This window comes from Microtus oregoni, unplaced genomic scaffold (assembly GCF_018167655.1).
Source record: "Microtus oregoni isolate MIOR12 unplaced genomic scaffold, Mior012 000077F_ref0000221, whole genome shotgun sequence".
Taxonomy (NCBI): domain Eukaryota; kingdom Metazoa; phylum Chordata; class Mammalia; order Rodentia; family Cricetidae; genus Microtus; species Microtus oregoni.
The window spans coordinates 5,743,810-5,760,803 of NW_024544029.1; the positions used below are offsets into that span (position 1 = coordinate 5,743,810).

Consider the following 16,994-nt stretch of genomic DNA (forward strand, 5'->3'; position numbering starts at 1 on the left):
AAAGGAGCCTTTTTTTTTTTTCTTCTTTTTCGAGACAGGGTTTCTCTGTGGTTTTTTGGAGCTTGTCCTGGAACTAGCTCTTGTAGACCAGGCTGGTCTCGAACTCATAGAGATCCGCCTGCCTCTGCCTCCCAAGTGCTGGGATTAAAGGCGTGCGCCACCACCGCCCGGCAAGGAGACGTTTTTTAAAGCTCTCACATTTACTATTGTCTCATTCTGTATGAGTGTCATTTCTCCTCATCATAGTAACCCCATTGTTATGAATAAGAAATCGAAGTTTGAGAAAAAAGCAAGCTTTAAATGATCAAACCAACAATTGTACTTGAATACAGCCGTCTCTCACGCCAAGGTTCCTCAGTGTTACTGTGTGTGATGCTATCTCCCAACATGGGAATTAAGTCACCAAAACCAAAACTGTATTATTTTCAAAAAAGGTTTTTGCTGGAAGGACAGAGCGCTGCCCTGGGGAAGGAGTGGCGTCCTGGAACGTCATCTGTCATCTGGTTTATGTTCAGAGGCTTCCAGAGTGTTTGGTCCAGCACAGCACATTCTGCTGCTGCTGAGGCTGTAGAGGGCAGTTCTGATGAGTACATTCTCCAGACCATTTCTGCTCTGCAGTTGTTAAGACAACAGTTCTTTAATCTGTATTCTCCCCTATTCAAATACGGAAGTGTTGACTTGTTTCTGATCTCACCTCTTCTGGGCAAAGGTTATAACTTCTTTGGGAGTTACTAGGGCAAGAAAACCCAACCAGCAGCTGGCAGGTGGGGGCTGAGTGATGTCAAGAGTGCACTGTGTATGTTCTACAGCTCGGAGGGATTCCAGAAGAGAATGTTAAGTGTAAGGGGTTTATCCTCTGCGTTTCAATGTATCATGCCCCAGTTGTCCAGAGGCTTCATAAGAGCCAGTGCTAATATGTTATACTGAAAATCTTCTGTGCAGCACTGAAGTCTGCCTGATATTTAAGATGTATTATCTCCTTAAATATGCAGATAAATCCTAGGAAGACAAACGTTATCCTTGGTTTTCATCTGCAGATACTAAAACTAGAGAGATGACACAATTTAAAACATTTTTTGCAGTTGTATACCTGTACACAATGTGTTGTGATCACATCCACCCCCATTGCCTTCGCTTATCCCCGGGCTCCCACTGACCCTCTGCTTCTCCCCAACAGCTCCTCTCCTGTTTTCTATCTTATTGATTGATCTGTTGGTTTTTGTTTGTTGATTGTGCTGGGAAAGGGCATGTGCTTGCCATCGCATGCTTGTGGTGGACGGAGCGTTCTGTCTTTGCTTCCACTATGTAGGTCCTGGGATGGCACTCAGGTTGTTGGGCTTTTTGGCACATGCCTTCGCCCACTGAGTCATCTCAGCAGCGCCATGGCCTTCCTTTTGTGTGCAGGTCCCCACAGCTGCTATGTGTCCTTGATGGCAGTAGCCACGTCGTATCCAGAAGATACAGCTCTGCCGTCTGTCCTCTGGCTCTTCTCCTCCTCCTCCTCCTCCTCCTCCTCCTCCTCCTCCTCCTCCTCCTCTTCCTCCTCCTCCTCCACAGCTTTCCCAGGACTTTGGAGAGTGCAATACAGATGTCCAGTTTAGGCTGAGGCCTACACTCGGTAGTCACTTTTTCTCAGCACTTTGAAAAGCCTCTGCACTGACCATTGCACACTGTAGAAAGACGCTTCTCTAACCTAGACTGAGACCAGCGCCGGCCCATGGCAGTTTGTCCACTTAGCAAAGCATCACTGGTGCATTCCGTCTAGAGCTCAGCCATAGGCTTTGCTCACGTTTATAATACCAGACCTGAATTAACCCAATCAGAGAGTGATTGATTAAACCCCAGACAGGCTTGCCCTGTTGTACAAGTGGAATATCTTGCCTGGCAGGTTGGTAGTGTACCGTAGCTTGGTAAGATACTTGATGACATTTCTCCCCCAGTGGCGTGCACAGCCCCTTCCAGAACTGTGAATGCAGCAAGCAGGGAGGAAACTTGCAGCTCGGTTCTAGCTTGCTTTCTGTTCCCTGCATCCAAAGTGTTTGATAACTTCAATAGGGTCTTACCATCTAATTCTCGTGGGAACCAAGGCCGGTGCTTATAGCTGTATTGTTTTGGGTGTTTCTAGGAACTCCCTAACCGTTACTTCTAGGGAGGTATCCTGTGCTAGCACTAGGATTTTCATTTTAAAACCTCTGTTTCCTTGGGGCTGGAGATATTGCTCTTGTGGAGGTCCTGGTTCTGATCCCCAGCACCCACACGGCAGCTCACAAGCATCTGTCACTCCAGTTCCAGGGGATCACATGCCTTGTTCTGTCCTCTACAGCACCAGGCATGCACATATGCACAGACATGCGTGTAGGCAAAACACCATGCACGTAAAATAAAAATTAAAAACAAAGTAAAACAAAAATCCTATAGCTTCTGGGAGCAGCATTACTTATATAGGGTACCTCCACTCAAACCATTATTATCATATTTTTTAGTTTCTAAAATAGTAGGTTCCCTTTTGGTTGGCCCTCTTCCCCTCCCCTATATTCTCTCTCTCCCCTCAAACCCACCACTGTTTAAACCTTTCTGCCTTTAGTAATCCTCTTTTACATTAGCTTTACTGTCTCCCACCAAAGAGTCCCCCCACATACTCACATCTACTCTGGGGGCCCCTTTCTTGCCTCCTGTCCACTATAAGTACTCACTCCACTCACTCCAACTTACAGACCTCTAAAAATTTCAAGCTAGGACTAGAGGAAACAGTTTCTTCTTTCAGGGCCTGGGTTACCACACTCGGTTTAATGATTTCTGTCCCTAAGACTCCACGAGTTTCCAACATTTTGTATCTGTTTGTCCACTTTGCAGAGTTGGGTTGGAGCCCAGAGTCTTCCTTACCCATGTGAGGCGAGTTTTTTACTGCTGTGCTGTATACCAGCCCCAGATAGAACTTTTCAAAGTAACAAACTTGCAATACCATCAAAGCCTGCCCACCTCCTTCTCTCATGCTTTGCAAAGTCCCGAGCTCTCTCCAGAATAACAGTGATAGCATAGTCAGTGCTCCTTGGTGTAGGGAGAGAAGGTGGGGAAAGAGAGAGAGGGAAATGGAGAGGGAGGGCAGGTGGGAAGGAAAGTGGAGAGAGAAATAAGGAGGGAGGGAGAGAGAACAAAAAGCCCTGTAGACGTAGGCAGAGCCTGGCTTGTGCTTGACTAGCAAGATGTTGATTGTATCTCTTCTAGGATATTATTCCAGGACGGGGAAGATTTCACTCCAGATGTGACTTTGGAACAGCCTTGAGTTCAGAGAAAGGTCAACTGATATTTGCATAGTAGGGTCAATGATAAAATGGAGTTGAAAAGAGATCATCTATTCTGACCTCCTTTTACAGGAAACTACCCCAAAGATACTGACTCATTTGACCAAGGTCACACAAGCTTTGGAAAAGCAGCAGAGGCGCATGGCCTGCTGCTTGGGTCATTCTGCTGCCCGTCCATGCCTGCTGGGAATCCTTGTCTATGTTTAATATTCCCCCTCTCTCTATTCTGTAGGTGCTTCAGAGGCTGTAGACAAGATGGAATCAACTCCATTTAATAGACGACAGTGGACTTCCCAGTCATTGAGAGTGACGGCCAAAGAACTTTCTCTTGTCAACAAGAATAAGTCATCGGCAATTGTGGAAATATTCTCCAAGTAAGTGCTGATCTTGGCCCAGTTTTACCACCTGTCAGGAAAATTGGTGAGGCAATGTCAACGGCTGGATTAAGCAGCCCTGGAGCTTGTGCAGTGCAGGGAGAAAGAATGTTGTCGTCAGGGGATTCTTCCCTATGCCGGGATTCTAGGTGTGCGCCACTAAGCCCAGTTTTCTGGTTTTTAGGTTTTTTTTTCTCCCTACTCTATAGCCTGGGTTGGTAACCTGGGACTCACTATGTATCCCAGACTGGGTTTGCATTATGAGTAAATAAATTTCTTGCCTCAGCCTCCTGAGTGCTGGGTTTCTTGGTGTAAGCCACCATGCCCTGGGGGTGGGGAAGGATCAAACCCAGAGCTCTGTACAGGCCCTCTGTCCCTGGGCCACATTTCCTGTCTGAAGAGGTTTTTTGTGGTTTTTTTTTTGTTTTTTTTTTGTTTTTTTTTGTTTTTTTTTTGGATTTTTTCGAGACAGGGTTTCTCTGTAGTTTTTGGTGCCTGTCCTGGAGCTAGCTCTTGTAGACCAGGCTGGCCTTGAACTCACAGAGATCCACCTGCCTCTGCCTCCCAAGTGCTGGGATTAAAGGCGTGCACACCACTGCCCTGCTCCATCTGAAGAGTTTAAATGTCACTTAAACTTCAGCTTATCAGTTATACTTGTAGCATTTCAAAGTGCCTGATAGGCAGCACGGTTGAGGCCTTACTGAAACGCACACACTCACTTGCTGGTTGTCTTTGCTTTTACACTAAGCCTGCAGAGACGCTGAGTGTGACCAGAGACTGTCACTCAAAAGTCCAAAACATCTGCCCTTTAAGAAAATGAGAAATGAAACATTAGCCAGCCAGGTGTGGTGACCAGCACTCAGAAGGCAGAGGCTGGGGGATCTCTGAGTGCAAGGCCAGCCTGGCTACAGAGCGAGTTTCAGGCCAGCCAGGCTACCCTGAGAAACCCTGTCTGGGGCTGCAGTTTGCCACCCCTCCACTGACCTTCAGCTTGAGGACTTTTCCTGCTCTCTCTGCATCTATCTGTATTTTTAGTGAAGATCACAGTGACTGGAGCACAGAGCTGCTGCTGTATACAGTAGGTGCTGCACACAGTAGGTGCCGCTGTACACAGTAGGTGCTACCGTACATAGTAGGTGCTGCTGTACACAGTAGGTACTACTATACACAGTAGGTGCTGTTGTATACAATAAGTGCTGTACACAGTAGGTACCACTGTACACAGTAGGTACCACTGTACACAGTAGGTACTGCTGTACACAGTAGGTGCCGTACACAGAGGTGCTGCTGTATACAGTAGGTGCTGCTGTACACAGTAGGTGCTGCACACAGTAGGTACCACTGTATACAGTGGGTGCTGCTGTACAGAGAGGTGCTGCTGCACACAGTAGGTGCTGCTGTACACAGTAGGTACTGCAGTACACAGTAGGTGCTGTGCACAGTAGGTGCTGTTGTGCACAAATGTGCTGCTGTACACAGAGGTGCTACACACGTGCTGAAGGGATGGTCCATACACCTTTACACACCAGAGAGAGCAAGCAGAGATGGTATTGGTGGGCCGAGCCCAGGACAGGTGGTGGGCTTGGTGCACTAGAGGTTTCTTAGCAGGAAGCTGCTGCTCTTATGAAAGAGAGAAAGACGTGAAGACAGTGATTCTAGGAGCTGTGTCTAGAATATAGTTAAGCATCAACAGGAAGTTTCAGTGACCTTTCCTTTGACAGCGAATCTCTCTCGTACCTGTTACGTGGCAAAGGCTGACCTCATCTCCTAAGGTGGAGTGCAGCAGGGGACAAGACTCAGGCAGCCCTACGGTTTCCTTACGCATTCTCTATTGCTGCAATTTGATGTCAAAAAATACCATTCTCACCTGAAAAGAAAACACACACATTTCAAGTAAGATATGGGAAGAAGAAAAGCTACTAAGCCCTAATCCTAGGCCTCAGGGACTTAGTTTACTTTAGACCCATCAGCTTTCCTGGGGGCTGGTAAAATGGCTCAGCAGGCCATCCACCCTAACAATCTGAGTTCAAGCCCCAGGACCCTAATAGTGGAAGGAGAAAACAATTCCCGCAAGTTGTCCTCTGCCCTGGAGGTGCGGTGTGCGTGCACACAAAACAAACAAACAAAAACAACTAAGAAATAGAATGTAAAAAAAAAAATTAAAGAGCATTTCTTTTAGAGTAGTTACTACATTCCAGTTCTGTCTTAAAAAAAAATAAAAGTCCTGATATACATGGTGGTACACATGCTATACTCCCAGACGCAGGAGGCTGAGGCAGAAGGATCACTATTTTGAGGTAACACATTAGCTATATAGTGAGACCATGTCTGAAAACCTACAACTCATGGCCTAGTGTCAGAGATCTGTATTCCCAAGTATTTGGGAGTCTGAGGCAGGAGGATTGCAGCTTCAAGGCCTGCCTGGGCTACAGAGTGAGTTTAAGACCAATATGAACAACTTATTGAGACCCAACAAAATAAATAAGCTGGGCACGGTGGTGCAGGCTGGGCACGGTGGTGCAGGGTGCCGGTGGTGCAGGCTGGGCACGGTGGTGCAGGCCTTTAATCCAGCACTTGGGAGGCAGAGACAGAAGGATCTCTACAAGTCCAAGGCCAGACAGATTTACAGAAAGAATTCCAGAGCAGGGGCTGGAGAGATGGCTCAGTAGTTAAGAGCACTAACCGCTCTTCCAGAGGATCTGGATTCAATTCCTAGCACCCACATGGCAGTTTACAATCACCTATAACTCTAGTTCCAGGGCATCTAATACCCTCTATTGGCCTCCACCAGCACCAGGCAAACACGTTGTACACAGACATACATGTAGACAAAAATAGCCATACACATAAAATAAATTTAAAAATAAGAATTCCAGACCAGCCAGTGCTTCATCCTTCTAGGAGCATAACTCAGCAGGGCATGTTTGCCTGCCGTGTGCAGCCTCACTAAATCTCTAAAACTTAGAGGCATAAAATAGTGAATCAATAGCCGGGCGGTGGTGGCGCACGCCTTTAATCCCAGCACTCGGGAGGCAGAGGCAGGCGGATCTCTGTGAGTTCGAGACCAGCCTGGTCTACAGAGCTAGTTCCAGGACAGGCTCCAAAGCCACAGAGAAACCCTGTCTCGAAAAACCAAAAAAAAAAAAAAAAAATAGTGAATCAATGACAGCCTTTTATAACTGTCTGATTTGTGCGCGCCTCTTCTCAGCTTAGCATTAGGGAGGAGACTCACAAACTGGGGGCTGCAGACATCTGGAAGCTCACGCACAAATCAGGAAATTGATGCTGGCTGTCACCTGGGATCTTAGCAACACCTACACACAGCGAGTTTATGTGATTATTTGGCTTGGTGGCTGGGTTCCAAAGGCAAGCTTCCAGAGAAGAAGGAAAGGACTACAAGGTGCCGCTTTGCCTGCTCATGACCTTAGCCTGGGACGATCATGTTGGCCATATTCTCAGATGTGAGTCGCTAAGGCCGACCCGTATTCCACAGGAAGGGGTGTGGAATTTGGCTCCATCTTCTGAATATTTGGAATCTTTGAGCCTTTCTTTTGAGACAGCGTCTTAGACCTCAACTCGCTTTCACCTGTCTCTGCTTCCCAGATGCTAAGGTGCAATACGTCCCCACCTGGCTCTTGTTCCTTTTCCTTTAAATCCTATGGCTTGAACCCCAGGACTTGTTCATTCCAGGCAAGCATTCTACCACTGAGCTACAACCCCAGTTCCCTTGAACATGGTTTTTGGAGACAGGGTTTCTCTGTGTAGTCCCTGCTATCCTTGAACTCACTGCAGATATCCGCTGGCCTCTGCCTCCTGAGTGCTTGGATTCAAGGCGTGCGCCACCACCGCCAGCACCAGCTTCACCATGCTTTACACCATCTTCTGCAGGCTTCCCTGGCCTTTCCAAAGATTCTACTTCTGTGTGTCTACAATGGGGCCCAACTACTTCAGGGAGATTTCTTTTGCTGAGTTAGAGACCCTTCCAGCTCAGACTAGCCTGGAACTTGCTGTGTAGCCGAGGATAAACCTGGAATTCCTGCCTCTACTTCTTGACCCAAGTGATCCCTCCCTGGGGTGGGGGTGGTGGTCGGTTGAGCAGTCACTGATAGCAGAGGAGGAGGACTTGTGAAGTAAGACCTGAACACAGACAAAGTGGATAAGGGGAGGTGTGATGGAGGGAGCAGGGAGGCAAGCAATCTGTCACGGCAAAACCAGAACAGGAAGGGACTGGTATAATTCAGTTAGCCAGATGGTAGGCATGGGCGCTGTGCTGCAGTTAGGGTTTAGTTAAATTACCAACAAAATGCAATGGAAAGTTTCCATGCAGGGAGACCGACTTGATGAGACTTGTACTTCCTAAAGATGCTTCTGACAACAGCGTGGAAGGTTTATTAGGAAGGTGAGAGATGGGAACATGAACAGTTAATGGGGCTCTCGTGGGAACCCAAGTGAGAGCTGTTGGGAGCGGGTGGGGGGCCACAGGAATGGGAAGAAAGAAAAGGCATGTGAGACAGCAAGGAGCTGTGATTAATGGGCCTTGGAAACCTCTGTCCTGCCCAGAAACTGCTCCCCGTTTTACCTTTCCACTGACTGAGCCCCACCTGAGCTGCACTCGGCTTTCCCGTGAATGCTGGCGGGCTTTCCCGTGAATGCTGGCGGGCTTTCTCGTGACTTGCCTACTCTCTCTGCACATGTGTCCCTGAAGTGCTCTGGGATCAGGAGTCACAATGGCTGCTCTTCTGCACTGCCAGTACCGGCTCCATCCTTGGTCATATCTGGTTCTGAAGTCCTAAGCCTGTGCTTTGAGGCCTGCATCTTACCAAGCCCCCAGCAACCTGCCCGCTTCCCTGCAGTGTGTGCCAGACTCCCTGCATCTTACCGAGCCCCCAGCAACCTGCCCGCTTCCCTACAGTGTGTGCCAGACTCCAAGAAAGTTCCTTGTCTTCAGTGGAGCCCTTAGCTCCTAGCTTACTTTCCTTTTAGCTCATTGAGAGAATGACAGTCATTTTAGGTAAGACAGATTTTCTTTGTGTAGTATAGTAATAATTTTTCTTTCCTCCAAATGCAAATGTTGTGATAAGCAAAAAAAGTAAAAAGAGACAGGAGGGAAAAATCCCAAAAAGCAATAAGACCCCCAGGTTTGTTGATGCCCCCAGTGCCCGTGCTTCCTCTAGCGATGGATGAGTCTTTGGTCCACATCACTGACCCAATACCTTACTTCATAATTACTTGATCTTCTCTACTTCTCAAACCGTCTCCATGCCCCTGCCTTCATCTCCCAGTTACTGTTATCCAAAACCCTTTTCAGAAAGCACGTGTTTGGAAAATGAGCCTCTAGTTAGAGCCCGTGCTCATTCTGCATCCGTACTGGCTGCGCACTTGGGCTTCACCAGGGCACCCTTGCCCTGCATGGTTAGTCACTTCCGTGACACTCTCTCCTCTTGGCTGTTTTTGAACATTTTAAAATTTTTGTTTATTCTGCTGGGATTCTACTTTGAAAATCAAAACCTGAGTACAAGCCGGGCGGTGGTGGCGCATGCCTTTAATCCCAGCACTCGGGAGGCAGAGGCAGGCGGATTTCTGTGAGTTCGAGACCAGCCTGGTCTACAAGAGCCTAGTTCCAGGACAGGCTCCAAAACCACAGAGAAACCCTGTCTCGAAAAACCAAAAAAAAAAAAAAAAAAAAACCTGAGTACAACAGCTTAGGGAAAGAAAATGTGAATGTGTTTGACAAAGTAGATTCATCAGAACCTGAAGGTAACATGTACCTGGGGTCTCGGGGGTGACATTCAGGGTCACGGAGCTGCCTTGACTAGGGGAGGATCTAGTGGCTGACTGGGAAATCTCAGTGTCTCAGGCTGAGTCTGAGTCCCTCTGTCCTTTCTAACTGTGGCTGAGATGCCTGCTCTTGCATGCTGTGCTGGGGCCTGCCATGGCTCCCTCTGCACGGGGCAATGGGGTCTCGCTGGCACTCGACTTATCCCTAGCTAGGGCTCTCCAAGCTCTTATCTCCTCAGTACTCTTCTTACCCCATCCTTTCTTGTCTAGCCAGTTCTCGTGAGGATTTGACATGCATTAGAAAGTCAGAAAAGGTCATTCATCTTGGTAGCTTTTTCTGTTTATTTTTTGTGGGTGTATATGTGTGTTTTGCCAGGATTTATGTGCCATGTGTATGCCTTGTGCCCTTGAAGGTGTCAAATCTTCTGGAACTGGAGCTATGGATGGGTTGTGTGCTGAGAATCAAGCCAGGATCCTCTGGAGGAACAGGAAGTGCTCCTCTACTGCTCCACTCCAGCTTTTCCTTCCTTCCTCCTCCCTTCCTCCTCCCTTTCCTTCCTTCCTTCCTCCCTCCCTCTCCTTCCTTCCTTCCTCCCTTTCTTTCCTTCCTTCCTCCCTTTCCTTCCTTCCTCCCTTTCTTCCTTCCTTCCCTCCCTCCCTCTCCTCCCTTCCTTCCTTCCTTCCTTCCTTCTCCTTCCTTCCTTCCTTCCTTCCTTTCATACGTTCTTTCTTTTTTTTTTTTTGAGGCAGAGTTTTCCTCTACAGCCCCCCCCCCCAGCTGGCCTAGAAATCAGTTATGTAGGCAAAGTTCACAGAGATCCATCTGCTTCTGCCTACCTAATGTCAGCATTGGTGGTGGTCTTAATTTTGCAGAAAGAACCTTAGAAATCACATGACCTTCTCCATGTGTTACAGGTTAGCTAAGAGCAAATTGCACGAATAAAATATAAATCCTGAACGCATTTGCTTAAAACCAACATAACCAGGCTTTTATTGTGTGTGTAGTGGGGAATATTCTAATGACCAGACCTAATGTCTGATGCGTGCTATGCATGCACTCTTCCATAGAGTATGAACCTGTCTGATGCGTGCTAAGCATGCTCTTCCACGGCATATGAACCTGTCTGATGCGTGCTATGCATGCACTCTTCCATAGAGTATGAACCTGTCTGATGCGTGCTAAGCATGCACTCTTCCACGGAGTATGAACCTAATCTCAGATGCGAGCTACGCATGCACTCTTCCACGGCGTATGAAACCATGCTACGAATGCACTCTTCCACGACGTATTTCTAACCCTCACAAAAGCCGCATGGGAGGGGCATTATCCCTGTTTTGTAGTAGAGAAAATTTGCTTGAGTTAATATTTGAGTTTGTCTGCTTAGTGTTTTTTCCCCGAGGCATTGTCTTAACATGTTGAACTTGTTTTGAAAGACGAGTGAAGCTTTATTTGGTGGGCTGGGAGCGTGGTGGGGACATTCCGGGGAGCAGAAAATAAAGGCATAGAAACGGCAGCAGGGCAGGAGAGATGGCTCAGGGGTTAAGAGTACAGATTGCTCTTCCACAGGACTGGAGTTTAGTTCCCAACACGACATCAGGAGTACAACCACTCTAACTCTAGCTCCAGAGTATACAACACCCTCCTCTAGCCTCTCCAGGCACACGCACACACACGCAAAATTATTAAATATTAATAATAAAACACAGGCAATACTGTCTAAGGCAGTAAAAATGAAGAGCTCAGCCTGGGTTTCTTTTCTAGGTTTCCTTTTTTTTTTTTCTTTTTTTCGAGACAAGGTTTCTCTGTAGTTTTGGTGTCTATCCTGGAACTAGCTCTTGTAGACCAGGCTGGCCTCGAACTCACAGAGATCCGCCTGCCTCTGCCTCCCGAGTGCTGGGATTAAAGGCGTGTGCCACCACCTCCCGGCTCTAGGTTTCCTATTAAAAGGAAGCATGCAACTAATCCTGCTTTAAGTTCTTTAGAGTTCATTCACTATATATTCCTAGAGATGGCTGCAGAACTATGTTTGTTTGTTTGCTTAAAGATTTACCTTAAAATAAATAAAATTAGAGCCCAGCATGGTGGTGCATGCATGCCTTTAATCCCAGCACTCAGGAGGCAGAGGCAAGCAGATCTCTGAGTTTGAGGCCAGCCTGATCTACAGAGAAAGTTCTAGAAGAGCCAGGGCTACACAGAAAAACCCTAGAGAGAGGGATTCATGTTATAGTTATATATACAGAAAGGTAGTTTTCTGGCAACAGAGCCTACATCTCATGCTCTTTATAGCTCCACGCTTAACTCTTTAAACCCTTGCTTTATACATCTTTGACCCTGACCAGAAAGAACTCTTTGTGGGCAGTTTGAAAAGTTAGCTTTGGTTTCTCTTCCCTGTGGTTTCACATCGTGTGACCCTTTTCTTGATAAAGGTTAACTGGTGGAGTTTTGTTTCTTTGCCCAAGTTTCCTGTTTGGCTAAATAGTTTTGAAGCAAGAGGGACTCTATCTAGCCTTGTTGTTTCCTAGCTACGCTCCCTGAGGTCTTCAGAAGAGCCTGCGGAGCCCAGAGCCCATTCTGAAAAGGGCTGAGCCCAGGACCCTGCTCCGCAGACCCCGTACTGAGCTCTTCAATATGCCAGGTTTTAAGTAGGTTAGGATAGCCTTGAAATGAGAGTCCTGCAGCCGGAAGTTTGAAACCACACCTGCCTAACCTTCCTCCCAGTGTGACAGATGAGGAACTTGAAGGCTCAGCAATAGTGATTAAAGGTCACTCGCTAAGATGTGGAATTGGCCCATCCAGCACACTGCTCCCTCAGCCCCCACTAGCTGTGTCTCCTCCTTTTCATGGGTCCTGCTGAACCTAGTATATTTTTATTTCTGAATCCCCTTACTAAGCAGGGTAGAGGTTCAGTTGGTGTATGTGTGTGTGTGCGCATGCGCGCTCTCAGTGTGCTCTTCTTTAGTAATAACAGTGAAAAGGCCTTCAGGTCTCCCTGGATTGCTTCCTCTTTTGCTTCCCTTTCACATTTTCGTGGTGAAATTTTCCAGGAGAAAACAGTTGCCCAAACCCTGGGAGTTTCCGCTTTTTCTTCTTTTGGCTCCGAGTTTTCTTTGAAAGCATACAAGCAAGAGTCATAACTCAGGAACTCCGGTTTCTGGCCTTAGACATATCGGAGACGCTGTTATTGCTCCCCAGATAATTCTGTACCCCTCTGTCAGCTGACTCCCTCACAGCTGCGCAGTAACCAACAGTTGCGAGATTAAATTCCACACAGGAAATCTGGGAAGGGATGAGATTTTATTATAGAATTCTTTTTTGGAGGGGACAGCGTTTTGATGTATAGTCCAGGCTGGCCTTGAACTCAGATCCTCCAGAGTTCTGGAATTACAAATATTGTCACACTTGGTTTGGAGACATATCTTTGCAAATCATTTTTTTTCAACTTGAGCCTTGAGGCCTGAGTTCTGGTGCTACGCTCAGAGCCGGTAAGACAGCCCAGTGGTCGAGCACTTGCCCAGCCAAGTACGGGTTGAATTCTCAACACTGCGGAAGAGTTTGGTGTGCTGAGCTTCACCAGCCTGCATGAGAAGGGTCCCTTGAGCCAGAAGGTGGAGTCTAGCTTGAATAACACAGAGAAAACCGTCTCAAGAAGGAAGAGGGGGAAGAGAGATGGCTTAGTGGTTTAGAGCACTGGCTGACCTTCTAGAAGATTCGGGTTCTATTCTCAGCATCCACTTAGCAGCTCCCGACCATAACTCCAGTCAAGGATCTACTGCCCTCTCCCAGCCTCCTTGGATAGCATTTAAAAGAGAGAGCTAGGAGCCTGGCGGTGGCGGCGCATGCCTTTAATCCTAGCACTCGGGAGGCAGAGGCAGGCGGATCTCTGTGAGTTCAAGACAAACCTGGTCTACAAGAGCTAGTTCCAGGACAGGCTCCAAAACCACAGAGAAACCCTATCTCGGGAAAAGAGAGAGAGAGAGAGAGAGAGAGAGAGAGAGAGAGGGAGCTGGGCATGCTGGTGCACACCCAGCACTTGGGAGGTGGAGGTAGGAGGGAGCCAGCCTGGGCTACATACCAAGTTCAAGGCTATGAAACCCTATCTCAAAAAATGAAATGGAAGCAAACAACCAGAGTATTTTGGTGTTTTAAGATTTGTAGTTCTCGGGCTGGAGAGATGGCTCAGAGGTTAAGAGCACTGGCTGCTCTTCCAGAGGTCCTGAGTTCAATTCCCAGCAACCACATGGTGGCTCACAACCATCTGTAATGAGATCTGGCGCCCACCTCTGGCATGCGGGCATACATGGAGGCTGAATGTTGTATACACAATAAATAAATACACTATTGTATTATGTGGCTTTAAAAAAAAATTTGTAGTTCTCTTCGGACAGCAAAGGAAAGGGAACCTCTGTATATGTATCAAGCAAGCTCACTGTAAGAACAACTACATAACTTGAAGCCTGTGTGTTGATTGCTCCTGGCTCTCTGTACCGTGGCATTACTGTAATAAATGGCAGATGATTATCTGTACAGGGTGTGGAAACAGAAGTTCAAGGCCCAATCTAAGTCATTTAAACTGCAGCCCACCCTGCCTCTCAATTCCTACCTAACGCAGTCTCCTAAGATATATTAGTTGGGAAAAAGCCAATATACGGAGATTGCAGCAAAGCCCTATTTTCAGTGGTGAGAAATTGGAAGTGATTTAACTGACCATTAGATAACTCAGGTTGAAGCTGAGGGTGCATTTTATATAGCTCTTGGGTGGGAAAGGAGAAGGATCAGGAGTCTAAGACCAGCCTCCCCTACGTACCAAGTTTCAAGCCACTTGGGCTACACGGGGCCTTGTCTCAACCAAGTGAAGATGGGAGCAGCCTAGAGGCAGAGGAGGCAGTGGTCATGGTGACAGGCGTTGGTTCTGTTTATCATGGAAGACAACTGCCAAGATGACAAAGATGCCTGTGCTGCTGAGGAAGTGTCTCTCCCTGTATCCTCCTGTGACCTCTTGCCCTTTCTTCCTTCCCAGATATTTCTTCCCTTGGCCTCTCTGGCAGTCTCCTGGTTTTCCTACTCTCTGCTCCTCGTCACTAACAACTTCTTCCTCCCCAAGCTGCTAAGTGTTAAGTCTCCAGCACCGAGTTCTGGGCATCTTCTTGCTCTACCCGCTCTGTGAGTATCAGACCCCTCAGACTCTATGGTCCTGTGTGGGCAGACAAGTTTGTGACTAGCTCTTGCCTCCCTTCTGAGCTCGGATATTTGTGTCTCAGTGCTCCTACCTGAACCAGCACAATGGCTCAGCAGATAAAGGCACGGGCTGCCCAGCCTGACGGTCTGAGTTTGACCCCAGGATCCACATGGTGGATTGGGAAAGCCAATTCCTGCAAGTTGTCTTGTTACTCCACATGGGTGTGCACATGGTTAATTATTGCTGCCACCCACTGGGCAGTTAACGTGGCTGATCTCTGTCCTAGTTAGGATCACTATTGCTATGATGAAACACCATGACCAAAAGCAACTTGGGGAGGAAAGGGTTTATTTGGCTTATGATACTATTAATCATAGAAGGAAGTCAGGGCAGGAACCTGGAGGCAGAGCTGATGCAGAGGCCTTGGAGATGCTGCTTACTGGCTTTCTCCTCGTGGCTTGCTCAGCCTGCTTGTAGAACCCAGGACCACCAGCCCAGGAATGGCTCCACCCACAATGGGCTGGGATCTCCCTCATAAGTCACTAAGCAAATTCTCCTCCGCAGAGGTTCTCAACCTGTGGGTTGAGACTCCTTTGGGGATCAAACATCCCTTTTACAGGGGTCACCACAACATAAAGGGTCTGCATTAGGAAGGCTGAGAACCACTGTTCTACTGGCTTGCCTAAAGCCTGTTCTTTTCTGGTTTTTGTTTTTTGTTTTTCAAGACAGGGTTTTCTGGCAGCTATGGAGCCAGTCCTGGAACACACTCTGTAGACAGGCTGGCCTCGAACGCAAAGATCCGCCTGCCTCTGCCTCCCCTCCCGAGTGCCAGTACTGGAATCAAAGGTATGTGCCACCACCTACAGCACCCACTTTTTAAAAGATAAGGCTGGGGATGCAGATCTGTGCACCACATGCAGCTGCCCTCCCTCGGCCTCCCAAGGCTGGGAATGCAGATCTGTGCAACCACATGCAGCTGCCCTCTTTTGACCTCCCAAGGCTGGAGATGCAGATCTGTGCCACCACGTGCAGCTGATATATTTTCTTCTTCTTTTTGTTTTTTGCCTTTGGGACATAGTAGACACCAAGAACTATTTCTTTTTCTTCCTTCTCTCTGTCCCTGTCCTCTTTCTTTTTCTGGTATCGGGAAATGAACCCAGACCCTGTGCTCACTAGGCAGGCTATATACACACTCAGCACTCACACACACACACACACACACACACACACACACACTTTTTTTTCTTTTACTTTTGTGTGCATGGGTGCTTTGCCTGCATGTGTGTCTGTGCACTGTGTGCATGCAGTACTCCCAAGAGGCCAGAAGAGGGTGTCAGATCCTCTGGGGCAGGAGTTGCAGCCATTGTAACTGAGTCTGAGCCATTCCTCCAGACCCTTCAACCTTTTTTAAAAACTACCTTTAAGCTCCCAATCGGTCCCCCCCAGCTTCCCCAGTGCCTGGCAATGCTTAGTCCTTGAATAAAAACTTGGGCTGCTTTGAATTTCTCACCGAAATGAGCATAGATTATAGAATTCATTTTGTGTTGTTTGTTCTTATTGTATAATCTGAATATTAATCCTGCGTTAGGATACAAATTCCAAATGTTCCCTCCATTCCAGAGGAGCTTTTCACTCTGCTGATACTGTCCTGTGTCTCAGAAACAACAAGAAAAAAGAAATCATTTTCCTTATGTAAGGGTGTCTATAGGATAAACTCTGAGAATAAAATTTAACATTTGCGTTGGTATAGTTTTGGCAAGATGGTGACAACAAATGCCTTCCAAAGAGGTTTTCCCTCCCCACCAGAAATGTTAGACCTCATTTCCATATCCCCAGTTGAGCCTATTAGCTTTTGAAGAAACGTCTTTCCACTTGATAAATAAAATATGTTCTGCTGAATGGAGATGTGGCTCTCTTGGTAGAGTGTAACACGAATTCTAATTGGTCTTAAATAATATCCGGAGCAGGTATCAGGGGGAAAAAGCTGAAGGATCAGAGAAGCAGTGTGGCCAGCCTCTAGCGAGATCTTTTACCTCTACCGAAGGGGCAAGCGCTCCTGTCCTCAGAGTGTCTCCTTAGACTGCACTGAGCTCCTGTCTTCTTCCCGCCCCTCTCTCCACCCAGCCATATCTCTTCCTGTTTCCACCTCCGTAGTGCTGGGATTAAAGGCTTGGGATCCTAAGAGCTGAGATCACCTTTTGTCTGAGCTCTGTTTCTCGTTTCTCTTTTAGACTGTAGCCCAGAGTGACCTTGAACTAACAGAGGTCCTTGTGCCTCTGAGTCCTGGAAATTAAAGGTGTGTCCCACCACTCCCTGGCCTCTAGTGGCTCTGAAATTAAAGGTGTGTACCACCACTCCCTGGC

General features: G+C 47.5%; 1 protein-coding gene across 2 annotated transcripts in view; it reads left to right on the plus strand.

Annotated features, from left to right (window-relative positions):
- The window catches only part of Lima1 (LIM domain and actin binding 1), a 114,963-nt gene that overhangs the window by 40,456 nt on the left and 57,513 nt on the right, over positions 1 to 16,994 (plus strand). The window contains exon 2 of one of the 2 annotated variants that reach the window (XM_041642497.1): positions 3,535 to 3,676. The exons of the other annotated variant lie outside the window; for it this stretch is intronic. Within the exon in view, the coding sequence (XP_041498431.1) occupies positions 3,558 to 3,676 (119 nt within the window). The 5' untranslated portion in view covers positions 3,535 to 3,557. The remainder of the gene's footprint in view (positions 1 to 3,534; positions 3,677 to 16,994) is intronic. 2 annotated transcript variants of the gene reach the window in all.